Source organism: Malania oleifera, chromosome 9, assembly GCF_029873635.1.
Source record: "Malania oleifera isolate guangnan ecotype guangnan chromosome 9, ASM2987363v1, whole genome shotgun sequence".
Taxonomy (NCBI): domain Eukaryota; kingdom Viridiplantae; phylum Streptophyta; class Magnoliopsida; order Santalales; family Ximeniaceae; genus Malania; species Malania oleifera.
Genome location: NC_080425.1, coordinates 78495660 through 78512858, shown reverse-complemented (window position 1 = coordinate 78512858; position 17199 = coordinate 78495660). Strand labels below are relative to the sequence as shown.

At 35.5% G+C, this 17199-nt stretch overlaps 1 protein-coding gene across 1 annotated transcript; it reads right to left on the bottom strand.

Annotated features, from left to right (window-relative positions):
- Window positions 1-2016: 2016 nt before the first annotated feature.
- Window positions 2017-4062, bottom strand: LOC131164166 (BAG family molecular chaperone regulator 1-like). The gene is made up of 4 exons (XM_058121159.1): window positions 3269-4062; window positions 2888-3144; window positions 2649-2795; window positions 2017-2540 (listed from the first exon to the last, which is right to left on the bottom strand). The coding sequence occupies exons 1-4, from the start codon at window positions 3507-3509 to the stop codon at window positions 2316-2318; spliced, it is 870 nt and encodes a 289-aa protein (XP_057977142.1). The 5' UTR covers window positions 3510-4062; the 3' UTR covers window positions 2017-2315.
- Window positions 4063-17199: the final 13137 nt, after the last annotated feature.

The following is a 17199-nucleotide window of genomic DNA, read 5'->3' as shown; positions in this document are numbered from 1 at the left end:
GTGATAATGAATTCTAAAGAGCATTACAGTTGATGAATTTTATTGATTTAGGAGGTTCTACTTAATTAAGTTAAGATGAACGGTAAAAAATTTATTTTTAACCATAAACTAAATATCAATAGTGAATAGACATTCTCTAAAAAACAGAACGTACAAAATGAGAGTCAATATTACCTAAATAGGATCCATAATTGGAATATCATATATTAAATATATCAGAATAAATGAGGCGAATAAAGGTTTTCACACTCGAGGATCTTAGCATTAGTACAGAATTTCAATTTTCTAAAAATAACATAACTTTTGTTAGTTTTTCAAAATAACATTTAATTACAAAAACATAATATCAAATATAATTTTTAAACAATAAAACCTTCAACTAATTAATAATGTCATAAAATAACTCTATCGTCCTTTCACAAAAAAATAAAAATAAAAGTTTAGAATAGTGAGGTACTGCTTACTTTGGGATAGACCTGGTAAAGCGGATCGGGTCGGTTTATCCGTGACGGATAAGGTGGATTATCGGGTGAAGATTATGCCTATCGATTTTGTCAGGTCTACCTTGGGATCACTAGTTAGAAGATTATGCCTATCGATCAATAGCAACAAATACGTATTCAAGAGAAATTGTTTCGGTGTATACATGCCAAGAATAGAAGATGTCTTTTAATGTTGTTGTTGTTGTTATTAATATTATTATTTAATTATTCAAAAATGTTTCTTGAAATCTTTAATACTAATAAATATATTCTATCTTGTTCTACATTGAACTTACATAAAATTAAAATTTTACATTACTATTATTAAAATGAAAATAAGGATCCCTTAATTTGTACAAAAGTTTGAATTGTAATATTTTTATATTAGAGAAAAATTATATTTCATAATATTATTATCATCATTTGTGCAAAAAAAAAACCCTTGTTTCAAAGTCAAATTTATTAATTATTTTATATAAATTAAATTTTTCAAAAACATTAAAACAATAAATTTGATAAAGAACATTTTGCCAGAGTAAATCATATATATTAATTAATAATTAAATTAAAAGAGAATTATTATATGCCGGAATGAAGGCGTCACAGGTTCCCTAATGATGAAGCTATTCTCGTATCCTTTCCTCGAAAAGTCAAACATCCCATTTCCGCCGATCTTTGTCTGAATGGCTTCTCTCTCTTCATTTTCACAGGCCTTTTTGTTTTTATCATCTTCCCAGCCAGCCAGCCAGCTAGCCAGCCAGGCCCAGCTAGCCTTGCAACAAACAAAGCTTCTTTAATTGCATCATGGAATTGAAAATGGGCCTTCCACTTCCAGCCATGAGCCAGATGGCTTGATTGATTTGTACTCAACACCCCTCATACCATCTTTTCTTCTCATGTTCTCAAAATAATTTAGGATTTGTTTATTTAATTTAGGGTTGGTTCGGATTAAGGATTTTATTTATAAAAAATAAGGAAAAAATTTATTTTTCACTAAAAAATAAAAAAATTAAGGAGGTGTAAAATTAAAATTTTGTTCATGATTTGATATTTTTTTTTAATTTTTCTTAATAACCAAACATGAGAAAGTGAAATTCTTTATATTTTTATTTTCTTTAATATTTTTCCTGATACCAAATGGACCATTAAGGACAAAAGACACTCAACTTTCGTGAATTCTAGCAAAAAGATAGAGAACTTTTCTAAAATTTCAGCAATGTCACCATTTTCCTTTGAGATTTCAAAAATATTATAAACATCCCCTTGAATTTGCTAAAAAAAAACATTCCCCTAAAAAAAAATTCATCTTTTTATAAATACAATTGAAGGGTTTGTGTCTTTTTAACAAATGGTGTCTACAGTTTTTGAAATCTTGAGTAAGGTTATTATCTTTTTGTCAAATTTAAAGAGATATTAGTGTTTTTGCTCTTAATTTAGTAGTAAGGAAGTATTTTTTATTTTTCATTTTAAATTATAATGTTAATTAATCTTTTCAATGATTATATAATATTTTCCCATCTTTCACATAGAAATATTAGAAGAACTAAAAATAAGGCGACTTTTTATAATTATGCGAAAAACAAAAAATTATAAGAAAAAAAAACCATGGTTTCTCTTAGAAGAGACTATAATCCATCCCCTATCTTTCTCTACCATCTGTTAAATACAATTGCAATAAAGACTATAATCCCAGCATAATGGAGCAGCTTCACGCCTCCCATTTATAGTCCTGATGGGATTCAAGATCAAAATGGGAGGGTTCTAAAAATTCTACCTACAGGAAAAACAAAAAATGCAGAAACTATAATGAAACCCCAAACCAGGCAACCAGTCTTACTCGAAGAACTCCCAACTGAGGTTGGAATTCTTGCTGGTAGGGATGGAACTGAATGGCACATTTGCTGCATTTGAATCGAACTTTTCCCATTTCGTTGTCACAACTGGTTTTTGCAGTGTCGAATTCCTTTGGATTTCATTTTCGCCTCTGTTTTTGCTGCGCATGGAGTTCTGAATCTTCAACACATCTAGAGTTTCAACATACTTCTGCACTCTTCTCACCTAATCGATCAGGACAGAAAAAAAAAACACCAAATTTTCATTAATGTCATTCAAATTGATTCTTGCAATCTGTAATGATAAAGCTAAACTTAATGGAATAGATTATACCTGAAATCTCCTCTGCTGTTTAACATCTCCATCGGCAACAACTTCGTCCAATTTAATCACTTGTGTCATCAAAAGCTCGATCAGATTCAGCAAATCCATTTCCAGGACTTTCCCTCCTCTGGAAACTACCAATTCCATAGATTTGACCTAACCAATTGCATAGAGAAAAAGAAATTTTCATCAAAAACTTGGTGACTCATTTGGGTATGCTCTGTGATTTTGATGCAAATTTTTCTCACCTGCCCTGCGAGCTTGTCCACTTCCAGGCTGATGTCTTTTACGGCTTTGGACGCCTTCTCTGTTTTCAATGTTTTGTGAAGTTCAAGCAATCTTCTTTCCCGGGCTATGATGTCCTCAACCAGGACAATCTTTGATTTCTCCTTCACTCCTGCAACATCAAGGTACGCTTTTGAATCTCTCTCCTTGTTTTTGAATATGAGCTTCTGATCCAGAGGATGCACCCCAGTTGGCCCTGCCAGCATTTTCTTCAACTCCCCTGCAAATGCAATTCACCACACAAATTTATTGAAAAACAGACCAAATTGATATTAGAGAGAGAGAGAGAGAGAGAGAGAGAGAGAGAGAGAGAGAGAAGGAACAGTTCTTGGGATTTCAATTACCAAAGCTAGCTTGAGGAGTGATGTTGATTTCAAGATAACTACTTGACCCATATTTCACTTTGACCTTAATTGTAGAAACTGAAGAAGAAGAGCCGGGCTTCGAATCTGAAAGCCGCTTCTGGACTACCATCCCAGAGGGTCTAACTTCCCAGTTGACGGCATTCACGCCGCCGCCTCCTACGGCGGAGCTTCCCTTCGCCGGCGACAATACTGCAACGGACTTTGACTTCATTTGCATCATAATTCAGTATTCTTGATTCTGCGTTGTGGGCTCAAGATGACTCGCAAATTAAGCAACAAACTTTCAAAATTTCTTGCAGATACTTCCCTTGGCATAAGAGGAAACCCAGAAGAAAAAGAAAGAACTTCTCACATATCCAAAAACCAAAATCACCAGCTTCAATGGAATCTCACAAGGACCCAGTTCTCATCTACTTTGTCAGAGTTCAGGAAAATTGAGCTGCAAGGATAAACACACCCGTAGACAGAGCAGCGAGATTAGATCAGAGAAGGATTCAGATTCTCAGAAACAGAGGAGGAGAAGACACAGAATGAATGGAACGGAACGGAATGGAAATCTAAAGAAGACCAAACAAGGGAATGAATTGTACGTATTAATAGAACATAGAAAATAGATTGAAGGGATGTGTTTGTTATCTGGTGTAACATTCCAGTTGGCATGAAAGACTGGAGAGAAGGATGGAGTGGACATAAAGGCAAGGAGAATCATTGGAAAGGATTCATCCTTCTTTCTTTGAAAAATCAAAATTATAATTGCCCTATAAACAAACAAACCGTGTTAGAACTTAGAAGTGCGTGTCTTTTAATTTTTAATTTTAATTTTCAAGTGCATCTGTCGTATAATTTAATTCTAAGACGTGATTAGTGCATTTCTTTGATTAAAATTTTAATAATCTTTGGAAAAGAAGGAAATGAAGAAGCTGCAGGGAATCATTTTTCAATAGTTTATGTAATAATTGGGGGGCTAAGGAGTTAATGCTGGAAGAGATGAGGGAAAAATTGAAGGAGAGAGACGTGTGAAGAGATGCGTGGCGTGTAGGTTGGACACAGGAATTGAATCCTATGATGGCGCCGGAGGAGACTAAATACAAGGCAAAATCACATAACTAGCTTTAGCTTTGTGGTGGAAGGAGACCCTTTTCCAAAGCTTGCCTTTTATGTTGTTCCGAGTTCTGATTAATCAATTGTGTGACAAAATTATTTTGTTTACCTTCTTAATTAGAAAGATTAGAAAAAAATAATAATAAGTGAAGGCTTTGTAAGCTACGGTCGCTCCACCACGCAAGATTTAAGACCCACTAATTGTAAGATGACACATCAACATTTGACTTCACGCGAGTTAGAAATTTAGATTCGAGTGAGTATTTTTTGTACTTTAACAGATTCAAATGTTAATATAACGTTTTTAATTTGGAGATTTCAAATCATACTAAGGACAAAATAGTCATTTTTTTCTACAAATAAAAATACAGGGAACAAATAATTTCTTATAATTTGTTCGTTGTTATTGTCTATTTTTGTTAAGATAAAAATCTTCATTGAGTTCAATGTTATTTCCCTCTAACTTTAAATTATGATGGATTATGAAAACACGTTTTTCAAGGATTACGATTTATACGTTAAGGTAGACTCGACTAAATATAATAATTATCATATCTTATGTTTAGTTGTTATAGAGGACAAGATAATCATTCAAGCTTGGATTTGGGTGGAGTGAAATCATAAGATTTTTTTTTCATTACAAAGAAAAAGCAACTTATACTACCAAAGAGGGCTAGGCAATTGCCTTGTACAAGAACTTTGAAAATGGGAAATCAGCTACCTAGAGCTGATTTTTACATTCAATAAAATCTGCTGAGTAATAAAGTTTATATTTAGAACGTCGGCATAGAGAATTTTTAGCAACAAGATTTCATTAACTTGATTTCGATAATAATAAATTCTTTAGCACTAATGATTCTTTGTTTAACTTGTTTGCGACAAGATTAAATCATTGAAGTTAAAAAATTGAGAGAATATTTGAATACTTTATTTACTTTATTTGTACTCATTCCTCTCAAATTGTAATGTGTTTTATTTTGTATATCTCTAAAAACATAAAGGTCATGGTATTAAAACACTTAAAGTACGAAAAAATATGCAAAATAAGGCGGCCTAGGGGAGCAGTTGAGCAATCCCCAAAGCTTAGTCGATCAATATATGCAGTAGCTGGGGGCGGTCAACTGGGAAGCAATTGATTGGTCCACCGAGATTTGGCTTAAATGATCTAATTTTCTTTCACATTTAGTACCAAATCGATCGATCTTTGTAAGCAATTGACCTATATTAGACGCCAATGAGTTGGAATTACTAGTTTTGTTCTAATTTGTGTGTGTGTGTGTGTAAGGTCTAAGGAACATAAGAAAACATATTTATACTAATTTTCTAAGTGTCCCAATTTTCAATTCTCTTTTGACCTCTTTTATGCTTCAATTTGCTCACTATTTAGAGATAACAAACAAAACTCTTGTGCCGTCTTTTAAATATTCTTTGAGAGTTAATTTTGAACTTCAAATTATATATCCTTCCTTATGATAAATTTTTTTGTTATAAATATTCTTACGAATTGATTGTCTAATATTTGAAAAGCAAGGGGCTGTAAATTGGTTATCTCTTGTCTTCAAAAAATAAAGGGTGTATTAGTTTCCTTGGTCTTTGCTAAAATAAGGAGAATAGTGAAGCTTCAAGGTGGATTGCCTTAAAAGAATGGGTATAGACCGATTACTGAACCACTACAAAAAGAATTTGTATTTTTCTATCTGTATGCCCTCCTTTATTTAAAGTTCTCTTTACTTGTGTATTTAGGGGTGTATTTAAATCAAGTTGAGTCAACACTGTAAAATACTCAAACTTAACTCAACTCGAAAATGTTGAGCTTAAAACTCGATTCAAACTCAATCAATTTCTTAATTTTTAAACTCGTACTCGACTCGACTAGAAGTTCATACAACTCAAGCTCGACTTGATTTAACAAGACTTGTATATAAATAAATAAAAACATATATTGTATGATATATAATATAAAATAATGAAATTAAAAAATTCGATTAGGCTCAAAACTCGACTCGATCGAGTACTATTATTGAGTTCAAACTCGACTTGTTCAAATACTCAAGTAGCTTGAACTCAACTCAAACTCAAGTGGAATCGAGTAGAGTCAAGTTAGAGAATGAGTCGAGTCCAAGTAGCTCGCAAGTAAGTTTGACTCACTTACACCCCCAATGTGTACTTGTTTGGTTTAATTAATTAGTTTTAAATTTGGTTATCAGGCACTTTTAAGTTTTATTAAATCCAATTCACTCCCCTCCTTTCTTGGGTTGCCACTTGGGGCGACAATTGATGTCAAAGTTAGGACTCTAATTTTTTTTGGACTTAATCATCTTAAAGGATCCATGACAACCAACACTTTTTTCTCTTGACTTTGAGGGGTCTTCCACCATTGGGTTACCATTTTTTAATGAAAATAATTTTACTTATTGGAAAACTATGATGAGTATATACCTTTAATCTTTTGATTTTAAAATATGAGATATTAAGCAAAATAGATATACTCTTCCAGCAATGATGGAAATTGGTATGGGAAAACATAAACCTAAAAATACATGGGATAGAAATGAAAAACATTTGCATACCACCAATGCAAGAGCTATGCTCATATTATATTGTGCAGTATACCACAATGAATTTGATAAAATATTTACTTGTAATATGATTAAGAAAATCTGACACGCTCTTGAATTTTTATATGAAAATATACATGATGAAAAAACTAACTCGTTTTATCATGATACCAATTTATTGTGTAAAGAGTACACCAATGTGAAGCGGAAACACAAATTAAATCAGAATGTGCAATACAGCAACCAACGATGAACAATACATAAACAATCAATCACAAAGAGAATAAAGGAAAGAAAATAATTAATTACACAAGAATTTACGTGGTTTGACAAGTTGTCTACGTCCACAGGAGCAAACGGTTGATTTTCATTATCATATCAAACAAGGGTTACAAAATAATGTTTATATGCTAACCCTATGCATACAAGGTTTAGAAATTATCTAAAATACTCATGTAGTAATCCCCCGGAAGAAAATCTTGAAATCTTCAATCTATTGATCTTCCCAATTCAAATCCTAGCAGTGCCGAACAATATCGTCGACAATTTGATTTAATGCTAAGGATGAAGGATGCAGATTGGAACCATCGACAATTTCTTCCTGCAACTAAGTTTCCTTGTTCTTACTTCAGCATGTTTTCCCCTGAGCATGTATTCCACTTAATATAAGCCACATACTCCAACAATCTCTACCTTGGCGAATATTCACCATTTAGGAGAAATACGAAAGCATAACGCACAGCTCCACATGGGACAATAGATTGGGACGTCTCACATCTAGCACCTGAAGACGTTAATCAAGTCCAAGTAATGCTTGAACTTGTCCGTTATAACAAACTTTATCAACATATCAGTTACATTCTCAAACGTATAAACTTTCTCAAGTAGTAGTTCACCTAAAGCAACCAGTTCCCTGATCATGTGAAACTACACATCTATGTCCTTTGTTCTCGCATGATACACCCGGTTCTTCGCCAAATAGATGGCACCCTGACAAACACATTGCAGCTGAACTCCACCTTACTGGATACCCAGCTCCTTGATCAAACTTGTAAGTCACAACGCTTCCTTGGCAGCCTCAACCACTGCCAGGTATTTCGATTCAGTAGTAGATAAAGTAACGAATGACTGCACCATAGACCTCCAACAAATAGGTCCTCCTACAAGGGTAAATATGTACCATGTGGTAGACCTCCTATCATCCAAGTCCCCTACATAGTTAGCATTCACGTAACCTACCATTGATGGATCACCCTATTATCTACTGAACATAAAACCATATTCGATTGTACCCCTCAAGTACCTAAAAATCTACTTAACTGCATCCCAGTGCTGTCGACTCGAATTCGAAAAGAACTTGCTTATCACACTAACAGTGTAGTGATCTTAAAAATTTTTATTTAATTTAATTAATAAATTATTAATTAAATAATATAATATAATACATTAATATTATATTATATTATAATGATATAATTATATATATACACTAATGGAACCTGGATGGTTATAGAAGCATCCAGGTTCAATTAAAATTCAAATTTCAAGCAGAACCACCCCCCCCCCCCAACGGAATCTCTCCATTCTCTCTCCTTCTCTCTCCATTTTCTCTCTCGTCAAACCCTCATTCTCACTCTTAAGATTTTTCTCCACCCGTAAGCCAAATCAAAAAATGAACACCACTACGGGATCCTCGTGACAATCCTTAACAAGTTAACTGGAGTGGAATCATCATTTAGGGATCCTAGGCACTACTCCAAGGTTAAGGTAAGGGGAATAGGTTATGTTAGGTATTTTTAGAAAATTCACTAATTAAATTACAGTATTTGATTACAGAAATGATATATATGATTTTTCAAAATATTTAGGCATATGGGATTTAAGATTATGAATTATTGTATTTTTGGGAGACCAGGTATTTTGAGTTGAGTACGTCCTAGAAAATGATTAAATGTTCATTTCTCATGTAAAATATATTTTTCCCAGGCAGTTATTACATTATGGATTATCACTCAAACTATGTGGCATAAGTATAATTATTTTTATCACATAAATGAGCTTGTTAGAATATCTATGTTTATTTAGAACAAGTACGATATAATAATGGTTTTCAAAAAATGTTATAAATATTATGGAATTATGATACAATAGTTCAACCGGCTTAATGTTGTGCTCAGTACGATATGACAATTTAGCTGGCTTAATGTCATGTTTAGTATATTATGACAATTCAGCCGGCTTAATGCCGAGATCAGTATACTATAATAGTTTAGTCGGCTTAATGTCGTGATCAATTATGAAATGATGATTTTAATCAGAAAAATGATATGACAGTTTTATGCAGAATTATGAAAAATGAGATTTATGTTACAGCTATATTATATGAATTGTACCATATAATATTAAAACCCTGATGGACTAGATATGATTCAGAGCACGGTACCGTAGCTAACTAGCAAGATCAGATGATGTAATCCCCATGTGTGCCAGCAGTGCAGCCACACTATTCAAGAAGTGTCGGCATCGAAGCGAATTAGGCCCCGAAGTTTTAAGAAGCATAGGATACCCACTATGTGCCACCCCAAGAAGTATTGAGAAGCGTAGGTTGGGCGGACCAGGTTGGGTGTATAGCCGACAGTACAGCCACACTATTCAAGGAGTGTCGGTGTCGGAGCAAATTAGCCCCGAAGTGTTGAGAAGCGTAGGATACCCACTGTGTGCTGACTCAAGAAGTATTGAGAAGCATACAATACCCACTGTGTGCCAACCCGAGAAGTATTGAGAAGTGTTAAGAATAGTATGATGGGTGGACTAGGTTGGGTGTATAGCCGACAGTGCAGCCACACTATTCAGAAAGTGTCGGTGTCGGAGCAGATTAGCCCCGAAATGTTGAGAAGCGTAAGATGGGCAGAGCAGGTTGGGTGGGCAATCGTGCGTAATTATGTTATGTTTGACTTAACCAAGTAGGTCAGCCATGGTTAAGTCCAGCCCTCGAGCCGCACAACCCAATTATGTAGGGTTAATTCATGATGTTATACTAGAACCATCAAGGGAAAGAAAAGGAAGTATCTTATGTATATATATAATTTTATGAAAATAGAATTATCTACTACGTTAAAATATGTTTGAGTAGAAAATATGTACCTTGAAATGTATAGGTGTGAGTTACGATTGTTATACAGATGTTTCTTCAGCTACAGTTTAATTAATAGCTATATTTACATATGTAAAGCTCATCTGCCACACACTGGCAATAATTTATTCCATCTTACTGAAAGGTGTCTCACCCCAATAAATATTTCAACATTTCAGGACCACGAGAGGATTGAGCTTAGCACTTCAGGACAGGGCATAGATAGCATTATTTAAAGTAAGTGTTGGTGAGATCAATTATGTATATAGTGATATTTAGATACAGCTAGGGTAGTATTATAGTATCATCTTTGGAGAGTAAATTATGTAGTTATGATAACATTAATACTCTGGTATTGCATCTGGAATATTAGGTGTATGATTCCGCTGCATGATAGAAATATATGATGAAAAGGTTAGCCTGGTACCCACTTAGGGTTCGGGATATTATAGCATGGTATCAGAGTTTAATATATGGATAATATGTATATATATATATATAGCATAATTTTTGGGTCGTCACAAACAGCTTGTGCTAGGTCCGACCTTGTACATAATATGGCATACATCAGACACCTCATTGCACTGACATAGGATATCTTTGACATGTCACAAACCTCATCGTCTGTCTTTAGGCACTAAGTCGTAGACAACTTAAAATGATTCACTAACGGTGTACTCATCGGTTTAGCATTAGTCATACTAAACCTCTCTAATACCTTCTCCATATAACTTTCTTGAGATAACCACAATGTCCCTGTAACTTTGTCCCTACAAATCTCCATCCCCAGAATCTTCCTGGTCGCACCCAAGTCTTTCATGTCAAACTCTTTACTCAACAGAGTCTTTAATTGATTTACCTCAGTCATATTCCTCACAGCAATCAGCAATATGAGTGAACAGTCCTCAAGACTCCTCACATATATAAACGCAACAATAGTACTCACACCTCATATAACCAATACGAATCATATAAGAGTCAAACCATTTGTACCACTGCCTTGGAGACTATTTCAGCCTGTAAAGTGACTTCTTTAGTTTACAAACTAAGTGCTCTTGTTTAGGTTGGCAAAACCCTTTGGCTGTAACATGTAAATTAGCCCCTCCAAATCACCATAGATGAATGATGTCTTTATATCCATCTGTTCCAGATGCATGTCGTAATGTGGCACCAATCCCAACATTGCCCTGATAAAAGTGTGTCTGACCATAGAGGTGAAGATTTCATTAAAATTAACTCATTTCCTTTGTGAGTAACCCTTTTCTACCAATCGAGCCTTGAACTTCACTCTTTCTTTTTCTAAAACTACTTCTTTCTTCCTGTACACCCACTTGCATCTTATCGCCCCCTAAAAGCTCCACCAAATCCCATGTCTAATTCTTATGCAGTGATTTCATCTCTTCCACCATAGCGTTCATCCAACTACTTTTCTCCTAATTGTGCACTGCCTTTAGAAAGGTAGTAGGATCCACGTTACTAATGATAAGTGCATAAGACATCAGATCATCAAAACCGTACCTGGGCGGTGGATGGATAGTGCGTCTAGGTCTATATACGGCTATACTACGATGTTGCTGGTCTCCTGAACTAGAATTCCCTGCAACCTGACCACTATCATCTCCACCTTGAGTCTATAACCCCATATGCACCACACACTCACTGTTGTTACAGTTTTCTAGTACCTGTTTCTCTTCTTTTTTTTTAGTTTGCTGCAACATGACTTTCTCATTGAAAATCACGTCTCTACTAATCACTATCCTATTTGCCACCAAATCCCACAGCTTGAATCCTTTTGCCCCTTTCTGATATCCCAGAAAGATACATCGTCTAGACTTCGCCTCAAACTTTGATCTCTTCTTAGTAGGAACATGCACATAGACTAGACACCCAAATACTCTCAAAACGGAGTAGTCTACCTCATTACCTATCTACACCTCTTCAGCAACCTGCTCAACTTGTGATGCCCTTGGTGATCTATTAACTAAGAAATACATCATACTCACCACCTTCGCACAGAAATTCTTAACAAACCCTGTGTTCAACCTGAGACACCGAGCCCTTTCAATTAGGATTCGGTTCATCCTTGTTGCCACACCATTTTGTTGTGGCATCTTGAGTATTGTAAAATTATAGTATAATTTTAATATATTTTTCTAATTAAATTAATTAATATTTATGTTAATTTAATTTTTTTTACTTTCAGATTATTGGAATTATTATTTTAATATAGTGTGATTATATTGTATTATAAGAGCATTATTATCCAAAATTCAAAACAGTGAAAGCAATTTGGTTTGAAAAGTAGGATCCTCATGAGAATTACTCATAGGGGGAGGTGGGAGTAGGACGTCATGTTTAATGAGAATCATTACATTCCCAAGAATGAGAATATGCCCACCACGTTAGATTATAGATTCATATGCTCAAAACAAATGTGGAGATGAGATACCTTGACATTAGGGATGGCAAAACGGGTCAAAACCTGAGGGATGACTTGTGACCCATCTATTTAAATCGGGTTTGAGTTTAACACAAGATGACACGTTTATAAATGAGTGACCTGTTTATAACCCTACCCGTTAAGTACATGCATGACCCATCACCTATAGTCTGTAGACCTAGCACTCCCAGAGGCCAGAAAACCCTAAACCAATTGCAGGCACAAAATCCTTATTCCCCAATCCCCATTTCCCCAAAAGTCCCAAACACTACTCAGCACTAACCAGTGAACTGCAGGCGCAATAGCGCAGAAACCCTCATTCTCCATTCTCCCTTCTCTAAATCTCCATTTTCCCTAAATACTGTTCTCACCAATCGATGAGTGTCGAGCTCAATCAACAATTTTTTTACACAAAAAAAAAAAAAAGCTTTCGGTGATAGATCTGGCCCCTTACAGTGGACTTCTGTTAGGACCCTGTGAGCAACCAGAAAAATTGGGACACCAGAAATTTACGTGGTTCGGTCAAGATTGACTTACGTCCACGAAACACACCACAATTCACTTAAAAACTACCAGAAAGAAATACAATTCTCTCAGTTTCTCTCTTCCTCACACTCTCTTCTTCCTCTCTTTTCTTCTCTGTGTTTTCATCCCTCCACATCTCCTCTATTTATAGGTAGCATGGAATCAATTACATAAATTACATTAAATCAAAAATGATAGGTTACATACATCAAGATAAATGGCACAGCTTGCAAAACGCATCTCCAGCTTAGCTCACGCATCTCCAACTCTAGCACAACAATCTCCCACTTGGAGACGGAGACGCCTCCTCAACCAGTATCATGAATAAATGATGTGCTCAAAATATATCTTCGGGCATGAAGACCAACTGAAGTTGAATACAACTTCAACTTCTCTATAGTCACCACCTTAGTTAACATATCTATCAGATTTCTGCTATATTAGATTTTTTTCAAGTGTCAATACGTCATCCTCTATCAGAAATCAGACGAAATGATAACGCAATCCAATATGCTTAGTTCTGGAATGAAATGTGGAGTTCTTTGTCAAATGTATCGCACTCTGACTATCACTGTACAAAACATTCCTCTCCTGCTTTAATTCAAGTTCCATTAACAAACCCTGAAGTCAAATCATCTCTTTACTGACTTCTGTCACTACTACATACTCAGCTTTTGTAGTGGATAGAACAATAATCTTCTATATCTATGACATCAAACTAACAGCTGTTGTGCCAACAGTAAATATATATCCGGTGGTACTTCTGCGATGATCAATTTCACCTGCAAAATCAGCATCTACAAATCCTTGAATTTTCAAATTGTTTTTGCCGAAACATAGGCACTTATCAATAGTACCACGTAGATATCTCAAAATCCACTTCACTGCTTTCTAGTATGTCTTCCTTGGATTTGACATATATTTACTGACAGCTCCCACAACTTGGCCAATATCTGGTCTGGCACCAACCATAGCATACATTAGACTTCCAACGGTTGAGGCATATGGTACCTTAGCCATAAAGTCTTTTTCTTTATCTGCTTAGGGAGATTGATCCTTAGAAATACGGAAATGACCTGCCAATAGTGTATTTAAAGCTTTGGCGCTGCTCATGTTAAACCTCTGTAAAACACTACTGATGTACTCTAACTGAGATAACCGCAACGTACCTTATTGCTTATCTCTAGAGATCTGCATCCCAATAATCTACTTTACAGGACCCAAGTCTTTCATATCAAATTCCTTTTATAATTGCTGCTTCAATTTTCTGATCTCTTCTATATCTGATCCTGCAACTAACATATCATCAACATATAACAGTAGGATAATATAGCTAGTATGATACCTCTTGAAGTAGCAACAGTGGTCGGCATTACACTTCTGAAAATTGTTCCTCTACATACAGCTGTCAAATTTTTTGTACCACTACCTAGGAGCTTGTTTGAGACCATACAAACTCTTCTTCAATTTACATACAAGATTCTCTTTACCTTTTACTGAGAAACCTTCTGGCTGTTGGACATAAATTTCCTCATCAAGATCACCATGAAGAAATGTCGTCTTCACGTCCAACTACTCAAGATGTAAACCCTCTGAGGCAACATTACTCAAAACAGATCTGATGGTTGTCAACTTAACAACTGGTGTAAAAATATCAGTGTAGTCAATTCCTTCCTTCTGTTCAAAACCTTTGACTACTAACTGAACTTTATACCTCTTGGATCCATCATGCTCTTCTTTGATCCTGTACACTCATTTATTGTGAAGAGTCTTCTTACCATTGGGCAACTTAGCTAGTTCCCATGTTTTTTTGGAGTTAAGAGATTTCATCTCATCTTTCATTGCAAGCTCCCACTTGCTCGAATCTCCTGCCTAACATGTTTCAACATAGCATTCAGGTTCTCCTCCATCTGTAAGAAGTAAATGATTCACATACCTCATGTTTGGTACATGCTGCCGAAAAGATCTCCTAAGCTCTGGTGCTGAAGTAGGAGGTGGTTGTGCAATAATCTGCTCCACAGGTTCCTCTGCCTGAGGATTTTCGGTATTCTACTAAGGATTTTCGGTGTTCCGCTGACGTGTTCTTGCACCTTCTAAAACATCATCCACATCTACAAAGGTTGTTTCAGACTCTGTTGTGTGTCTATCTTTGTACATCACCTTTTTATCAAAAATCACATCTCTACTTCTGATCACCTTTTTGTTTTCATCATCTCAAATGCAATACTCATATTCATCTCCACCATAACCGATAAAAGTGCATTCCCGGGATTTCGGATCTAACTTATTCCTGACATGATCATTGATATATACATATGCAACACAATCAAAAACTTTCAAATGTGAAAGTCTTACCTCTTTATTATTTCATACTTCTTTTGATAGACTATAGTCGAATGGAATTGATGGACTCCTGTTAATCAAATAAACCACTGTGTTGACTGCTTTTGCCCAAAGTTTCTGGCTTTTTCTATCAACGTTCTGTTCATCCGCTCGACTACGCCGTTGTGTTGAGGCATACTTGGCACAGTTCTTTCCATTCTGATACCATGCTCATAGCAGAATTTCTTGAACTCGATGTCAACATACTCACCACCATTATCTGTTCTCAGCTTCTTGATTTTCAAACTAGTTTCGTTTTCTACCATTACTTTCCAAATTTTAAAAGCATCAAAAATATCTTATTTATATTTTAGGAAGTAAACTCATACCTTCCGTGAATGATCATCAATAAATGTGATGAAGTAATGCTTCCCACCTATGGACAAAATGGTTGTTGGTCCTCATACATATGAATGGACGAGCTCAAGTCTCTCCTTCTTTAGGGTACTTATGTTTGTCTGGAAACTAACTCTCTTCTGTTTTCCAAATATGCAATTCTCACATGTGTCAATCTCTACCGACTGTAAATCACTCAACTTACCCTTTGAGTGCATCACTCTGAGTCCCTTCTCACTTAGGCGTCCGAGTCGTTGATGTCATATGTTGCTATCATCATTTCCTATAGCAACTATAATAGACATGCATGCATTACGAGTTACATAAGGAGTACCACTTTTCTTATCTCGTGTAATCGTCAGTGCACCCTTCGAAATCTTCCATTCATCACCAATGAAAGTTGTGTTATATCCTTCATCTGCTAGTTGACTAACTGAGATCAAATTCTTCCTCAAATTTGGAATATATCTAACATCTCTCAGTTTCTATACTAACCCATTCATTTTGATCTTCACCGTCCCCTTACCGGCAATGTCGCAAGGTTGATCATTGGCAAGATATACTTTACCGAAATTACCTGATGTATACTCCTCTACGCAATCTCTGCCACAAGTGACATGGAATGAAGCTCCAGAGTCTAACACCCAAGACTCTTTTTTGCTCTCCAAAAAACAGATCAACATATCATCATTTTCTGAAGCAACATTTGCTTCTATCTTTACCCATGTCTCATATTCTTTTTTTCAGACTTTTGCACTGGTTCTTGTAATAACCAATTTTTCCACAGTTCCACCACTCAATAACTTTTGTGCCCTGAGAACCTCTGGGATTTCTAGATTTAGACCGCCTGGGCCTAGATCTACCACGGTTGTTTGATCGTCCGTGCATGTTTCCTTTGCCTCGACTTTCCATGTTCAAGGCTAAACTCGAAGTTGAGTCATGGTTTGATTGCATTCTGATTTCCTCCATCAAAATCATGCTGATGACCTCATCGTATACAAGCTTTGATTTCCTTGCGAAGCTACTGATTGCAGTAACAACACCATTCTAACTTTTTGGCAGCTGACTAAGAATCAGTAGGGCAAGAATCTCACTATTAAATGTAATCCCTACTTAGGCGAGTTGATCCGACAACTCGTTGAAATTATTCAAATGTCTGCTAAAACTTTCACCTACAGACATGCTCATAGTAAATAATCTTTTCATAAGATGTACCTTATTTACGGCTAACGGCTACTCGTACATATTAGAAAGCGCATCTATAAGAGACTTGATGGATGATATATGTTTGATATTGAATGTCACAGACTTTGACAACATTATTCTAATGACTCCAAGAGATTTTCGATCAAGCAACTCTCACTCGTTCTCGTTCATAGATGCTAGCTTACCCTTCAATGGTAAGTGCAACTCCTTCTCAAACAAATAATATTCA

Bases quoted from the DNA above. Each gene is read 5' to 3' on its own strand.
- LOC131164166 (XM_058121159.1), bottom strand. From the start codon at position 3,509: ATGATGCAAATGAAGTCAAAGTCCGTTGCAGTATTGTCGCCGGCGAAG. The intron at 2,796-2,887 runs GTGAGAAAAATT...GCAATTGGTTAG, and splicing joins TGGACAAGCTCGCAGGGCAG to GTCAAATCTATGGAATTGGT. The intron at 2,541-2,648 runs GTATAATCTATT...CTGATCGATTAG, and splicing joins AACAGCAGAGGAGATTTCAG to GTGAGAAGAGTGCAGAAGTA.